General features: G+C 32.2%; 1 protein-coding gene and 1 pseudogene across 1 annotated transcript; one reads left to right on the top strand and one right to left on the bottom strand.

Annotated features, from left to right (window-relative positions):
• The first annotated feature begins 7,944 nt into the window (after window positions 1–7,944).
• LOC114188331 lies at window positions 7,945–9,771 on the top strand (annotated as a pseudogene).
• Window positions 9,772–12,028: 2,257 nt separating this feature from the next.
• On the bottom strand, window positions 12,029–17,655 carry LOC114188126 (L-ascorbate oxidase-like). The gene is made up of 5 exons (XM_028076666.1): window positions 17,243–17,655; window positions 17,053–17,145; window positions 15,965–16,177; window positions 14,910–15,104; window positions 12,029–13,101 (listed from the first exon to the last, which is right to left on the bottom strand). Exons 1-5 carry the CDS (start codon window positions 17,513–17,515, stop codon window positions 12,142–12,144), a joined length of 1,734 nt encoding a protein of 577 aa, XP_027932467.1. The 5' UTR covers window positions 17,516–17,655; the 3' UTR covers window positions 12,029–12,141.
• Between the last annotated feature and the right edge of the window lie 363 nt (window positions 17,656–18,018).

Raw genomic sequence — 18,018 nt, 5'->3', positions numbered from 1 at the left:
AAAAGGCAACTTTTTGAATGACCCACAAAAAGCAAAACACACAAAATTAACTCAAAATAGCATTTTCTAACACTTTATTTTTTTGACAAGTGGCAAAGCCTAGCGATGACACGTGTCAACTCATTTTCTAAACCCTAATTCCTTCACACTTAACTATTCTCTCACACTCTGTCGTCACCCTGATTCGTTTCACTCTCTTCACACTCAACTCTTCTCTCACTCTCTGTCGTCACCCTAATTCATTTCACTCTCTTCACACTCAACTCTTCTCACCCACACCATATTCATCTCCGATCAGGTTTTGGTTTTGCCTTCACCATTTACCCTTTATGTTTTTTCTATCATCTCCGATCAGGTTTTGGTTTTGGTTTTTACGGTTTATTTGTATCTTTTTCTGTTTTCCATCATATTCGACCACTACTTGGTAATTTTTTGTTGTTTTATGTTTACATGATAATTTCTTTGTTTTTACAGGCTGATTTCACATTTTTTAGGTTTTTTCCGATCAGGTTTTGGTTTTGCCTTAACCGTTTACCCTTTATGTTTTTTCTATCATCTCCGATCCGGTTTTGGTTTTTGTTTTTAGAGTTTATTTGTATCTCTTTCTATTTTCCATCATATTCGACCACTACTTCATAAGCTTTTGTTGTTTTAAGTTTACATGATAATTTCTTTGTTTTTACAGACTGATTTCACATTTTTTAGGGTTTCTCCGATCAGGTTTTGGTTATGCCTTCACTATTTACCCTTTATGTTTTTTCTATCATCTCCAATCATCTCCGATCAGGTTTTGGTTTTGGTTTTTAGGGTTTATTTGTATCTTTTTCTGTTTTCCATCATATTCGACCACTACTTCTTAAGTTTTTTTTTGTTTTATCTCATATTCGACCACTACATGATAATTTCTTTGTTTTTACCGGATGATTTCACAATTTTTAGGGTTTATTTCTAGCTTTTTCTGTTTTCCATCATATTTGACCACTACTTGGTCATTTTTTTTTGTTTACATGATAATTTCTTTGTTTTTACAGGACTATTTCACATTTTTAGTGATTACCTATTTTGTAGGTTTTGGAGATTTATATACAGGATGTCTCAAAATGACAGTCATGAGTTTAGTCTGAAGTTGGAACTCATTGAGTTCTGTTAAAATGCTTTGAGTTGAAGTTGGAACAATGATTATTCTTTTTAATTTTGATATGCATTGATATCATTTTAATGTTTTAATTCATTATGTTCATCTTTTATTGTTAATGGTTGTTGATGTTATTCTATTGTATCAGATGTAATTGTATTAATTTTTAATTAGTTTTTAACTGTATCAGAGGAAATCCAGGTTATGCACTTAAATCCACACAATTTTATATGTTTGATTTCTGATTTTTTTAAAAGGACTTACTCAGATGTCTTGATTGGAACCCAAGGTGGATCTGTTTTCTCAGGCAATGTTAGAATTCAATGCAGAGGAAGTAATGTTTTTTATGCAAAAGATAGAATGTTGGCTGCAATTTTATGCAAAAAAGATGGCCAGCTGCTTTGCTCATGCTCTATCTTGAGGATCTCAAAGCCAGAACAAAAGTTGTTGTCCATGGGATTGTATATGAGAACTAATAATGTAGAAGTTTTTAAAAAGGCATTGATATGAAGTTGGAACAGTGATATTTTTAAATTATGTTACATAGAATTCAATTATCCATTTGCAGACATTGACCAACTTAATTATAAGTATACATGAACAAGAAGGAAAATTATTAGGAATCAGAAGATTGCAGAAAAAAGTAATATCATGGCTGATAAATCTAATATTATTTTATCTTTATTTGAATTCTTTTAATACTTTTTGTATTACTAATATTTACTAACATTTCACGTAAAGAAATTCATGGTTCTACCTCCATTAGATCTGGAATGGATTCTACTTCAATTGAAATCACCAATGGTCCAATTTTGCACAAAAGCAACATTAACAACACAGGTACAGATCCAACTTATAATTCTGTCACTGTTTCACAGTAGTGAAATGTGAAACAAACAAAATTATTTTCCATTCAACTTACGTAACACAAATTCATACAATATGCAAATAAGAACACAATTACAAACTAATATATCATCATTTTATATTTCATGTCTATACTTGCAGGTATGGTTCAAAGTGACTGTCATAATACACAACCACTGTTGGATAAAATTACTAACAGGTTAGATCAAGAATTTGTTGGTAGCAGCTTCATTCCTGCTTCTATGGATTCTTCTACTTATTTTGAAGTTGTTAATCTTTTTTATGGTGAAGACAACCAAAGTCGTGGTAATTTGTACTATTAACAAAATTAATTTGAATACTTTAATTACTTTTATTGTTACAAATTCATGTTGTTAATGTTTAAATCAATATATAGACATATCTAAGCTGCCATCTTATGCCAATGCAAGACCAAGTAAATCATCTCAATATTTAGAAGCTGTAAAATTATGTTAGTCTTCTCTTGAGGATGTTATTACACCTATTTCAAAGATATTGGATTTTGACAATAATTCTGATGAAGATGAGAATCATGGTAATCAATAATGGTTGATTATAAAAAATAAATTAATATTTTATTCATTTTCCTTTATTAATAATTGTTTTTTATTTTATTTCAGATTATCTAATTGGGCATTTCTCTTCTGATTTGTATTCAAGAGCTGAAATTCAAGGTTGCACACTACTTTTTAGTCAATTTATATTATTATAGTGTACATATAAATATAAATATCTTGTAATTAATAACATATTGTTTTTTATTTACTTAGCAAATGTTGATGTAGGGGACTGTTCCATTGAGTGTCCTTATTGTCAATCTCAATTGTCGTACGAAGAAAGATCTGATAAATGCAAAAGATTAAAACAAGTTGATTTCTCTCTTTGTTGTCAAAAGGGAAAAGTCCAACTTTCATTGTTGAAGAAACCTCCACAATTGCTTCAAAAGTTGTTGAAAGGTGAAGACACTACAAGCCAACATTTCTTTTAGTACATAAGAAGCTACAATAACATGTTCTCATTTACATCAATTGGTGCTAAGATTCATTCCTCAATCAATGATGGATGTGGTCCTCCTCAGTTTATTCTTAGTGGTCAAAATTACCATCGCATTAGAAGTTTATTGCCCGATAAAAGATCAAGTCCAAAATTTTCACAACTATATATTTATGACAGAGAAAATGAAACAACAAACAAAGTTAGTCACTTTGGGTATGCCTACATACTTTATTTTGTTTTATGAATCATTGTGTATATTATTGATCCTTTTGTAATTTTACAAGTCTGATATACAACAATCCATATTTGATAAATCATTGATTGAAGAGTTGAAAAACATGATTGACAAACACAATGTTCTTGCTCAATCATTTAGAAGAGTAAGATATTTTATACATGATGATGACCGATCAGATTTTGGATTGAGGTTATTTAGACATCGCTTTAAGGATCCTAGAGTATATAATACACCAATAGCAGATGAAGTCGCAACATTGGTAGTTGGTGATTTGAGCACCTTAGATGTAGGAAGAGACATCATTGTCAAGAAAGTTTGTGGTCAATTGATGAGACTACATGAAACTCATACATGTTTCATTCCTCTGCAATATCCTTTGATTTTTCCATATGGAGAGGATGGTTATCAAGAGGATATTCCAATTAGAGATTGTTAAAGATATGGTCAAAGTAGAAAGAAAATTCAGATTTCTTTACGAGAATTCATTGCTTTCAGAAAACAAGATAGAAAGGTTGAATTTGGTAACGTTGTACACTCACGTAGATTGTTTCAACAATTTTTAGTGGATACCTACACAATGATTGAAGCCCAAAGGTCGTCTTTTATAAGAAATAATCAAAAACTCATTTGTTCCGATATTCTAAATGGGTTACAAGAAGTTGTTAACAAAGGTGAAATTGATCCTTCTACCATTAGAAAGCGTATAGTTTTGCTAGCTTCATTTACAGGTGGCACGAGATACATGTTCAATAATTGCCAAGATGCTATGGCCATTTGTAACTGGTATGGCTATCTAGATTTGTTTTTAACAATCACATGTAATGTCAATTGGCCTGAAATTCTTGATTTTGTAAAATCAAGAGGTTTAACTGCTTCAGATAGGCCAAACATTGTTTGCAGAGTTTTTAAAATGAAATTAGACCAAATGATGACAAATGTCAAGAAGAATAATTTCTTTGGCAAAGTCAACGCACGTATTGATATCGCTGTCGTTAGGCAATCAAATTACCACTACTTAACTTTAGCAACTTCAGTATTGCCAAGTTAGTAGTGAACAAAATAGTTAGGGTTAAGATAACCCCGAGTCGTCTCACAACGAATACGGAATTGATCTCAAATATTTGATTCTTAAAAATGCAATTAAAACTAGCAACTATAAAAATAGAGGGGTTTTGATATGCAAAGAAAATGACACGGAAGATTGTAAATACAATAATAGTAAATAGGTCAATTCCACTGCTTTTTCTAAATAAGATTCTTCATTGGTTATCTAGAGATTATTGTTAAATTAAATATTGTTGTTGATTTACAAATCAATCAATATAAAGACTCAATTCATTTGTTGGCATTCTCACTTTTAATCAAAGTACAGTCTCAATTAAAAGTGAGAATTGTTAGATTGTGCATAGTAAATTCAATCAAAGTACAGTCTCAATTAATTTTACTATGCCTAATTATGTCTATTCCTTTGTTTCTTCACCAAATAGAAAACTTAATTAATCAAAGTAAAGTCTTGATTAATTTTAGTTAAAGTAATTACTTCTAATCAAAGTAAAGTCTCAATTATTGGCAAAAACTAATTTAATCAAATGAAAGTTTCTAAATAAAATCAAAGTAAAGTCTCAATTTAATTTAAAAACCTTTTAACTCATATGATTAGCATGCATGTAGATTTAAAATCATTATTTTCTATTCGATTAAGAAGCAAAGGACATAGATAAACAAAAACCACAACAATAATCAAAATAACAAACACATAAATTCATCTAACCTCATAATCCAGTTAAGAAATTACAGTGGAATCAACCCTTAAAGCTTAGCTTTCCATGGCTTTGATGGAATACATGATAATATATGATGAAGGATAGAAAATAAAAGAAGAGAGAGAATGAGAGATGTGATGGATGACGACTGCCAAAACCAGAGAGTTCTAAGTGTCTAAATTGTAAGTTGTGTTGCTTCTGCTCCCTTAAGTCTCTTTATATAGGCTTCAACTGGACTTTGGGCTTTATCTGTCGGTTGCTAAAATCTTTTATTTTTATTTAATTAATTAGCAACTTAATTTCTGTCCAATTTCCAATTCTGCCTCTCTTATTTAACTATTTTTGTAGTTTTGACCAGAGTTGACTACTGGCTGTGACCAGTTGACCAGTTTGACTGTACAATGAGATGCTGACACGTGGCAGAGTGCTTTCTCTCTCCAGAATTAGGGTTTCACTCTCACACTCTTCTCCCTCCCTTGGCAGCTGCGCGGCTAATGGCTGCTGGTGCGTTTTCCGGCAGGGTCTTCTTCTCTAGCAAGGTGAGTGAAGATTGAAGATGGTAGCTGTCATGGTGAGGAAGATCTGCGTCGGAACTGATGGAGGATGGTCGCGCTGCCGCTGCTGGTCCATGTGCGTGGAAAGAAGATGGTGTTGTGAACAGGTGCAGGTGCTGCACAAAAATGGAACGGTGATGAAGACGCTGTAGGTGTGTGATGAACTCGTGATGGTGGCTGCAACATTTCGTGGTGCTTCCATGGTGGATTGTTCTGGTTCATTTTAGTTGCAAATCTGGAGCTGTTTCGCTGGCAGAGATGAAGAAATGGTGGATCTGCTTGCGTGGAGGATGCACTGCGAAGAAGATGGAAGCTGTATGAATGGAGGATGCTTCATTGTGATGGTGTTGCGCGAATTGGTGCACGAACGTCTCCGCTGCTACCATGGTTTCCTTGCGGAGAGAAGATGACTCGCGATGGTGGCTGCAACCGTGGTGTGGAGGTGCGCTGGTGCAGGTGATGGCCGCGGTGGTTGGAAGATGCAAGGTTGCTGTGGTGCAGGTTCTGTGAACGAATGGCAGTGGTGATGGCGTTGCTGGTTCGCTGCTGCTGGATGCGTGGAATCGTGGTGGCCGGCAGCAAGATTGGCGGCTTGGGTGGCGGCTGCCATGGTGATGGAAGGAGATGATGAAAATTAGGGTTAGGGTTTCATGTGTAAGATGGAGGAGATGATGACGTGGTAGTGTCTAATTGGTCATTTTGGTGAATGTATGATTATAACACGTGTCAGCATATGGTTGGCCTGATTTGAAGGGTGGGGATTGCCACATGGCATGATCTGGTTGAGTGGAGTTTAAGTGGTAGGAGGGGTGCAACTTAGTGAAAACTGGGGGTGCAAAACAGGTTTTTGGTGGTCCACTTTAGAAGGAGTGTGCAAATAAAATTTGGGGGTGCATTTAGCTCCTGATTTATTCTTTTCAAGAATTTCCTGATTTTGGACTTATTTTGTAACTTTGAATATTTCAAATCCACACTATCAATGACCAAAAATAAATTCCAATTGCATTAACAAACGTTAGAATATCCAATAATATTTTATGCAACTAAAATCAATTTTTACGCCACTTTTACCAAACTTACTCAATAAATCCAATAATCACAAATCCTAATTAAATCAATCTTTAAGCATAGAAAATTCAATTAAATCCCCAAATTTAAATATTAAATGAGGGCAAAAATTTGAACTCATCACGTACACAAACTACATTTCCATCATTTAGATTTTTTATCGCCAATTGTTTTGTGTAATAATTATCTTCAAATTTTAGGTATGTATACAGTTGAATTTCAAAAGAGAGGTCTGCCACATGCTCATATATTATTATGGTTGAGTGACTCAAACAAGTTAGAAAATGCAAAGCACATAGATGAAGTAATCTCTGCTGAACTTCCTCGTCCAGATCTCTATCCAAAACTTTCAAAGACTGTTAAAACATATATGATACATGGTCTGTGCGAAGCCGTTAGATTCAACTCACCATGTATGAAAGAAGGTCGGTGTTCTAAATTTTTTCCTAAAAAATTTAGACATAAAACTACAATTGATGAGGACGGATATCCTGTATATAGGCGTAAAGATGATGATTTATTTGTGTTGAAAAATGGACATAAATTAGGTAATGGAAATGTTGTGCCTTATAGTCCTCTTCTCTTAATGCGATATCAAGCTCATGTTAATACAAAATATTGCAACAAATCAAACTCAATCAAGTATTTGTTCAAATATGTCAACAAAGGTCTTGATAGAGCCACAATGAAAATTACAGACAAAGAGAATGATTCTACAGAAATGTGTATTGTTGATGAGATTAAAAGATATTATGATTGTAGATATTTATCTCCATGTGAAGCAGTTTGGAGAATTTATGGATTTGATATCTATCATAGATGGCCTGCTGTTCAGTGTTTAACTTTTCACCTACAAGATCAACAAACAGTTTTGTTTACAAATGATGATAGAATTGATGATGTATTGGAAATGAATGACAACATCAATACCATGTTTCCAACAAAAGATATGAGGAAGGGAGAAACTTGACCTATGCTGAATTTCCAACAAAGTTTGTTTGGATGTCTAAACAAAGGCAATGGAAACCAAGAAAGCAGGGTTATAGTATTGGAAGACTGACATATGTTCCTCCAGGATCAGGTGAATGCTAGTACATGAGAATCTTACTAACAAAACAAAAAGGTTGTATTAATCATGATAGTATAAAGACAATTAATGGTAAAACATTCTCTACATACCAAGAGGCTTGCCAGGAATAAGGATTATTGGCAGATGACAAAGAATTCATTGATGCTATTAAAGAGGCTAGCCATCTTGCATATGGAAATCAACTTAGAAGGTTATTTGTTTCTTTGTTAATCATGAATATAATGTCAAAGCCAAAAGTTGTTTGGGATGCAACTTGGAATTTATTGGCAGATGGTATCCTATATCAAAAAAGGAAAGACTTGAACATATCAGGTACTAAATATAAATAATCTTCATTCTTTATTCCATATTTTTTTATTCATGACATGTTTTTTTTTTAGGTTTTCAAATGGAAGAACATGATTTACACAATCTTTGTCTCCTAGAAGTAGAAGAACTTCTAAATTCCAATGGGCGAGCTTTAACAAATTATAGTTCCCTTCCTCAACCTAATCTTTCTAATTCATTCGAATTTAATAACAGGTTCATTATTGATGAAATGAATTATGATAAAGAACAAATGGAGAAGCTACATCACTCTCTATTGCACTCAATCACTAATGAGCAACTACATGTTTATAACAGAATTATGACAACAGTGAATTCAGATGTAGAAAATTTATTTTTCTTATATGGTTATGGCGGGACTGGAAAAACATATTTGTGGAAACTTTTGTCAGCTGCTATTAGAGCAAAGGGAATGATTGCACTTAATGTAGCTTCAAGCAGCATTGCATCTTTATTGCTTCCTGGAGGTAAAACTGTTCATTCTACTTTTTGCATACCACTAGCAATTAATGATGAATCAACGTGCAACATCAATCAAGGAAGTCTTCGTGCTAAACTATTGATGGAAACAAAACTTATCATATGGGATGAAGCTCTTATGATGAATAAGTTATGTTTCCAAGCTTTTGATAGAACATTGAGAGACATTATGAGAGCTACAAATGAAGATAATGCTGACAAACCATTTGGTGGAAAGGTTGTTGTCTTGGGCGGTGATTTTAGACAAATCTTGCCAGTAGTAAGAAAAGGATCAAGGTATGATATTATGAACTCATCAATTAATTACTCTGATTTTTGGCAATATTTCACAATTCTTAAGCTATCACAAAACATGAGGTTAAAATGTGCTGTTTCAAATGAAAGTACAATACATATAAAAGAATTTGCTGATTGGATTCTTAAAATTGGAGATGGAAATATGAATTTGAATGAAAGTGGTGAAGCCAACATTTCAATACCAACAGATCCTAATTCAAGAAAGTGAAACACCTTTACTTTCTTTAGTGAAATTTGTTTATGGTGGTCTAATTGAAAATATCATGAATCCTAGCTTCTTTGATGACAGCGCTATACTTTGCCCTACAATTGATAGTGTTGAACAAATAAATGACTTCATTTTATCTTTGATTTTTGGTGAAGAACAAATTTATTTAAGTTGAGACACTCCTTGCCAATCTGATGATGATCAAGAAACTCAAGGTGAGTGATTTACTCAAGAGTTTCTAAATGATATCAAATGTTCAGGAATTCCAAATCATAGGATTAAATTGAAAGTTGGCGTACCAATTATGATTTTAAGAAATGTTGATCAAGCAAATGGTCTTTGCAATGGTACAAGGTTGCAAGTTAATGATTTAGGAAAGAATGTTATCTCTGCTATTGTAATAACAGGCAAAAATGTTGGTGACAAAATTTTCATGCCAAGAATGATTTTGACACCTTCTGATTCCAGCATCCCGTTTAAATTTCAAAGGAGGCAATTTTCAATATCCTTATGCTTTGCAATGACAATAAACAAAAGTCAATAACAAACTCTTTCTAAAGTTGGACTTTATCTTCCTCGCCCAGTTTTTACTCATGGACAATTGTACGTAGCAATTTCTAGAGTGACAACAAAGAAAGGACTCAAAATTTCAATTCTGGATGAAGATAGAAAAGTAAGCAATACAACTACAAATGTGGTTTACAAAGAAATATTTGAAAATATTTGATAAGAGGTATACAAATTACTTTAACAACATTCTTATAATTTGTTAATTATTGTATCTTTAACTGTAATTCCTTTCTTTTGTTGTAGATTATAATATGCAATAGTGTATAGTATACACTTTGAGGATTTTTTTTTATAGCTGCAGCGATATTGAAAAGTACATGGTCATTGATACATGTTTGAATTTCATTATTTGTTGTCCACTCATGGATTGAATTTTTGAACACCATGGTTTCTGCAATACATATATTATAACTGTTATAAAGATTCTCAATTTTTGTTATTTTAATTTTTGTTTGTGAATTTACTGTATTGTGAAGAAAAAACATCTACATACATTTTCTTATTCGTTACTACAGTACAGGTGGCTTTACTGTTATAACTCTTATATGTATAACGAATATAAAATACAATATGTTATAGTTATTTGTAAATGCTTTATGTTTCAGTTACTTTATATATTAAAATATATGCAAAAAACACATACAACATATATTTCAGTTACTTTACAATTAAAGCCACTATTTGCACGTAAAACTGAAATTGTGCTACCAGTTTCAAGTAAGATTCCTTTTCCACGTGATGATCTTTGCCTTTCCATTCCCAACTTCCACTTTACCATTCCATCCACAATTTTCACTTACCCATATATTTCAACTGTGACTTTGTTCTGCAATTAGAGGAATGGAGATGGAGCAAACCAGTACAGATGGAGCAAACAACAGAACAATACTTTGGAACTTCATCACAATCTACATATGCTGTCAGGTATGCTGCAAATTTAACCACAGAAATACATGTTTGGAAAGCATTGATATTTGTTGTTGTATGTGTTTTCTGTTGTGAACTCTATGATCCTGATTCCCACTGTATCAGCTACATTAAAACATTCAGATTTTTCCCACAATGGTAAACAAAGATATCGATATACAGTACCATTATATAGGAGATAAAACCATCCGTCAACAAAATTTATTCTTATTTTAGTTGTTATTTACTGGGTGTAATGTTTTTTTATTACTTTATAAAGTTTAAATTTATTTTTCATTTGTAATAAATACATAAGACTTTTGAACAAAAACAATTTGTACATATATATGTTTGTGTTTATGTTTTCATTTCGTTGTAGAGATAAATTTATTCATGTTTTTACTGTCTTTATTAATTTGTAGCCATTTGGATTTGTTGATCGACACTTTGTTGTTACTAATGAACACGAATTAGGTCCATAGTGGCACTTGGTAGATGTAAATGGTAAGAGCACGACAGTTACCTATAACATGGATTCAAATAATCCAAAAATCACAGAAGGTTGAGTAATATGAGAGATTTGTATGACATCAAAAGTGACTCTCACATGCGGTTTCAGTATTTGGGAAATTCTTTATTTCATGTAATCGTGTTTAAAGGTGGTTGTACACCAAGGAGTTTGTCAACATTTATGTGTCGTATCAGTCATCAAGAAACAAGATCTATATTTTCAGTCAAATTGACAAAGTATCAAAGCAAAGCAAGTCACTTGGTATATGCCTTATGAATTCTTTTTATCATTTCAAGTATTATTTAATATTAATTTACATCTAATTAAATGAAAATAATTAATGCACTACCAATAACATTTGAATCATATAAGACTTGCCATCAAAGTTTGCCAACTTCATTTAGGACGAGAATGTACAAGATGTATTTCTTATAGGGCCTAAAACTATAGTCAATTGCAAAATCCTAATATCGAATAAAAATAGAAGTTCAACAAAGATAGGTCAAGGTTGGAGGGTATTTTGTTCTGAAAATGAGTTAAAAGAAGGTGATATTGTTGTCTTTTAAGCAGACAATGATTTTATCGAACCAAATATTAAAGTGTTTGTTAATGGTTGTTGTTGTGATTAGATTAAGCATAATTCTATAATGTTGTTCAAAATGGTGTATTTCATGACTTATGTTTATTTAACTTGGTTATATGACATATCTTTTTTGACACTTCCTGAATATGACTTCAATTGCGAACAAAAATTATGTGTGCTTCCTAATATAATATACTAATAACAAAATATTTGATTGAAAGTAATATCTCATTTTATTGGAATAAAATTTGTTATTATTATCATGTCAATAATATCATTATCTAAGTTTAACATTTTACATATTAATTTATACTTCATTAAATTCTTAAAACATTTTGTTACACATTTATAATTTATAATTTATAATCAATAATGAAACGGATCAAAATACTAGTATTTTAATAAAGCTTAACATATTGAATTAAATGTTGAATTAAAACATGTTATTAATGCATCATTCAAATAAACATTTCTTAGCACATTAGATATAACATTTAAGCACAAGTAGTGTGACTCATTGACTAGTTTCAGTGGCGTCCATTTTCTACTAGTTTCTTCCCAGTAAGCCCACAAGTTAATGCTTCCCTTGGAATTTCTCGAACTTTGTGAACAGCCTCAGCAAAAATGACACCCATTCCCATGTGCAAATGTGGTTCAATGTGGCAATGGAAGGCCCAAACTCCTGGGTTATCTGCCTTAAACCTCAACGCAGTCCAACCATAAGGGAATATTACAGCAGTGTTCCTCAAAGGTGCATGTGTTAAGTTGAACTTCTTCTCATCACCATGTTTGAATTTCCCTTCTCCATACCCCAAAACCCAAAAGTCATGTCCATGCAAGTGCCAAGGGTGAATCTCACTACCATTCCCACTCAATTGGTTTGCATTTTGCAGTATCACATCAACAACCTCACCGAGGTTGAACCTGTAAACCCCATTGCCGATGGTTGAGTTAGGGTTGACAGGAGGGTTGAAAATGTCATAGTCTTGAGGGAAAGTCACAGGTGGAGGTGTTTGATCAAAAGCATCGTTTAGTTTGAACTTGATGGAACCCAAGTAAGGGGTTGGGGGCAGAGTTAGGGACACATTGTTAATGGACCATTTGGTGAACCCATCAACGCGATTTTGGGTGTTGAGAAGGAAAATTGTACGATCAGAACGTTTTGGAGGTTGTGGGGTTCCCATCTTCGCAATGATTTTCTTAGTGAATGCTTTGCTACGTTCAAAATCATTCCAAAGGGGTGTGATGGGTGGTGGAGAACTTGGAAAAACCGAAGCAGAAATTGTCTTATAGTTCAGAATGGTTAAGCCTTGTGGGGTGTTGGGTTTTCTTCCTCTGACTCCAATCGAAACCCAATAGTTTTTCTTTGGATCTTGATCCGTGTGAAAGAGCAGTGAATAGCTTTCACCGGAGTAAATATCTATATCATCAACCACAAATGGTGTAACATAGTTTCCATCAGCTTCCACCACAATAAGTTTGTGATTCTGCAACATAAACAAAAGGAAAAGACAAATGTTACATGATAATGTATGTTGATACACATGAAGATGAATCTATAGTTGTACCATTTCTTACAGTACAGTTCAATCATGAAAGTGAGATTGTTTCACCGATACCTAATTTGCCTAGAATATTGAGACAGGTTGAACCAAGTACACTTTCAATTTAATACTTTTATCTGAAAAAAGTTTTATTTGAACAAAATTTATAAAAGTAGTTTTAAGAGAGAGAAATAAGAAAAAAAATACGAAAAATTATTTCATATGTTAAAACCATTACTTTTTTATTATAAATTTTCATGACATCACTTGGAACTATTATAAATATACAGGTACTTTTTTCTTCTTGTTTCGCTTTCATGTCATTCCTACTGTATCCATCATATCATTTCCAATATCTTTTGTTTTTTCTTTTTAGATTTACTCACTTTTCTTATCTTTGTTTTGAAGTAACCAATTCACCCTAAAATTAAAGAAACGTTAACTCTCTTTTTTTCTCATCACTCGTTGCATAGTATTTTTTAATTTTTTGTCATTTGACTCGTTGTTCTATCTGTTTGTACACCCTAAAATTAGAAGTGTATATTAAAATCAGAACTCAATTATGTAAATTAGTTACCCAAATGCGATGATATTATTGAGTACCTACTCCAAATCAGTGGCCATAACTTTCACGACGTGCCAGGTCCCCACAAACCAAACCCATGGAATCTCACTGATATATATAATTTTTTCCTTTTATCCTTTTCCTAGTATTTTCTAAGTATTACATCATGGTCTTTATCCAGAATGTTTCGGTGTTTCACAACTCAGTGAGCCCCACTCGCTCATATATCAGCTTCTAATTTCCAACACACTGCATTATTTGAAGCACAAATAATTGCCTCTACTCTGTAACACTATCTTTCTCTTTACTCTTTCTGCACATGTTTATTATATTTTCCTTCAAAATTACGGTTCTGGTTTGATTCTTTTATAGTACTTTAAGACAGAACAATTTTATTTTATTTTTCTTTTGTTTTTTTACTAATAATACTACTTCAAATATTTGAGGATTTACATAAACTGTATCCATTTTAAAATTTGGTATATAATTAAAATAAATAAGAGAGCGGTGCAACTATACTTTATTAAATTTTATATGTCCTTTATGTTTTATATAAATAATAGATGGCTGAAACGCTCTTTTCCTTTACTGTATGTTTTCCACGTCTACAAAGCAATTTTTTTATCATTGAAACTTCTTTCTTTACTATTTTTTTACATACTTTTCCAACTTTCTTGACATATTAGTGAACTCTTTAATGTTAAAAAATAATCAATTGCGTACTAACTGATTTGATGGAATCACTTGGGGTTTCTTGAATTGGTTTCTCTTTTGTTTAAGTGGAAACTGTGGACAATACCAAAATGAAAAAAAAGAATATCTCATGCTAAGCACATCATACACCTAATGGTCAATAATGCACGTACGAGAATGATGAAACCTTTACAAAGGCGTGCTTAAAGACAAAAGTGGTGGGATCCAACAAAAATCATAAATATAAAGAAAATAAAATAAACTTCTTCCTAGATTAGAATTAACTTATTAATAGTTAAAATATAAACATTAAGAGAACTTTTACAAATAGCTTATGTATAAATAAATAATTTTTTTCTTAGAAGTTTTCTTTATATCTGTGATCATAATAAGGAGTGTAACTGATTAGTGAGTTGCGGTAAATATTTTATTATTCAGATTGAAATTTTTCTTATGAATGAAAAAAAAAAATATAGGGTAAAATGGAACTCACCGAAATGGCTAAGTTGAGTGAAGCTAAGGCAGTGGTGCTGGCAATTCTGAGTCTGTAGGTCTTGTTTGGCTCCACGTGAAGAATTTGAGGGGCACATTCTTCACCACCTTTAAATTTGCACTCTGGTAAAGTCGTGTTTATGAATTTAGCTGCCAGAGAACAATTGAACTGTCCCCTTCCATTGATCAACAAAGTCTGAAATGCTCAAAAAAAGTTAGTAAAGTGTAAGAAAATAAAAAGATAAAATTATATTTTAATTTTTTATTAATTTTTGAGAATAAATAAAAATAATTGAATAAATTTAATTCTGACAAACATATATTTCTACAATAAGATAGAATGAGCAGACATATTCTTAAAACAGATACAAGGTTTGGAAGTTTGAGAGGACGAGCAAATGTATCAAAGATCGACGAATGTTTTAAAGTGATTTGCAAGTATCTTTGTGTAAATGGTTTCTTAAACTAAGGTGAGCTTTCCAAAACCTGATTTATTTGAAATTTTAAAGTTTTATTTTTATATAAAAACAATAAAGAAATACTGATTTTGATTGGATCCGAAAAGACACATGCATACTCTTCTTTTTACAGATTTAGTATAAATCACTTAAAAATGTCAAAAGTGTAATAATTTATGACAACAAGTTTGAGTTATAATTATTTATTATTTGAATATCACAATTATTGAAATTGTTGTACTTGGTTGAAATTTCAGAAAAGAGTGTCTCTCCTTCTATTCATGTTTCACTTTAATGATACAGAGGGTTAGATTAAAAAGGGTAAAAGAAAAGCAAGAAAAATGTGAGAGAAGAATTCAGTGGTGCCCTAATATAAAAGTCCAATACTTTGTTCAGATGGAGCAGAGGTGCATGTTTTTCTAGGTTACTTTATGGACTCTGATATGATTTCTATCTGGAATTTCTGTCTTTATATCTCAAATCATTAACTTTTTTTATTTCTTTATCATAGAATAAAATGGTACTTTATAATAATAAATGATTACCAACATATTAGGTTAATTTAATGAAGTTATTAATTAATTAATTAATTAATTACCTGAGGTTCACCAATCCATTCGAATGGTAGGGAAGAGAGACCAACTTCTTGTTCATGTGAGCTGGTGTGCCAGAAATCACTTAGAAGAAGGTTGAACTCATCATCATAGTGAAACGGTTCGTTTTGTCCCCTTGGCAAATCTACTATCAGTGACCCATACAACCCTGCAGATCTTTGCATACCATAGTGTCCATGGTAGAAGTATGTTCCAGGCTGCACCGTATAATTAACACCACCAATTCATCATTACAAACACACACCCATCTTCTTCTTTGCATAAAGCTCAAACCAAAACAAAATACCATGAATCAACCACACAAACAAAATGCCCCTCATAATGTTTCATACTATTTCAAAATCTAGTGCAAGATAATTTTTAAAATTCTTCTCGCTTAACTCACAACTGCTTTTCAAGAACAACCATGTGAAGACCCTACCAGAGACAAAACGAATAATACTTTAGTCTAATTAATATTTTAGATTGAAAGAGATGTACATTTTTTATTATTTAAGAAACATTTGAAAAGCAAGAAAAAAAAAGGACAACTTTTTGAATAATTTTAAATCTCTTTTCAGATTAAAGTTCAAAACATTTTCTCCCTTCTTACTCTCTTGTCTTTGAACCAAACAGAACTTTGGAGTAAAATATACATGTATTTTTCTATAGAAATGAGAGAGGAAATCACAAATGCTTGATCCAAGTGGCAAGCATTATAGGATCTCCATTCTCACACAAGTTAAAACTGAGTAGAGATTCTTTATTGAATATTTCTACCTCAAAAATCCTAACGCCACTTCTAATTTTTTATTTTAAATTTTTTATAAAATATCCCACCCCCTTTCTCATAATTAATTTATTATTTTGGGGGAGTTTTTCCACCAAACTACACGATTTTTTAGGTCTAGAAAATCAAAAACTTTACTTAATAACACAAACAGTTATTACCATATTACTCCAAGAAAATTTGAAGTGAAAACTTTCTTCACTTAAAATAGTTCGTCCAACTTAACTTATATATGACTGGAAGCCTCGTTTGTGTCTCCCAAAAGATTGAAAAAGAACATAAAGAGGGCAGAAATGTAATTACCCTGTCAACTTTAAAACTGTAGTTAAAAGTTTCTCCTGGATTTATGGCACACTGTGAAATGCCAGCAGTTCCATCGGCCCAGGGAGTTTCAACCTTCATAACAAACAGCAAAACCAACATCAACAATTATGTTTCACATTTGTTGACACTATCATACATAAAACACAGTAAAAAAAAAAAAAAAAAAAACCTGTCTGATTCCATGCCAGTGAATAACAGTTCCCTCGGTGAAGAGCTTGTTGGTGAGAGAAATGTTAAGAGTGTCACCAACTTCAGCCCTAATGGTTGGCCCTGGAAACTTGCCGTTGATTCCCATCACAACGTGTTTCAAGCAATCTGGTTTTCTGATCATGTACTCCACATCAAACTTGTAGTGTCTCACCCTTCCTCCAACTGAAAACTGTATCAACCCTAACCATATGCACCATATAAAAACTGCTCTCAACCCCGTTATTCTCATCATGCTAACACAAAATCTTAGCAGGGTCTCGACTACCACAACAACCTATTGCTGAAAGAGAAAGGAACTCAGACACAGATTTCTGATTATCTGAATAAAACAATAGGTTGTGTTGCCACCATTGCCTAGGGAGACACATATATATATATATAAACAAACACAGAGAAAAGGCACTTTGAAATTTCACATCATGCTGTTGAGTTGTTATTTTTATTATTATATTCTTGTTCAAGTACGGCGTGCAACTTGTTTTTTTAATGTATCAACTCCTTCTTCCAATAAATAATTGAACTAAAATAAGATTTTTATCAAAAACTGAAAAGCAAAGTAAATTGGTCGAAATTGGAATGATTTTCATAATACATTATTCCTGTTCATTTTACGGAAAAGCGACGTGACAAAGAAATAATAGAAGGAAAATTTTGGGAAAGTAGCATTGGAAAATTTTGTTTATAAAAACAATTTCTGTTTATAAAGAATGTTAGTAGAATATATATATATATATA

Source organism: Vigna unguiculata, chromosome 6 (assembly GCF_004118075.2).
Source record: "Vigna unguiculata cultivar IT97K-499-35 chromosome 6, ASM411807v1, whole genome shotgun sequence".
In the NCBI taxonomy this organism is placed as follows: Eukaryota; Viridiplantae; Streptophyta; class Magnoliopsida; order Fabales; family Fabaceae; genus Vigna; species Vigna unguiculata.
The sequence above is the reverse complement of the archived record's forward strand: the minus strand, read 5'-3'. Positions and strand labels throughout refer to the sequence as shown.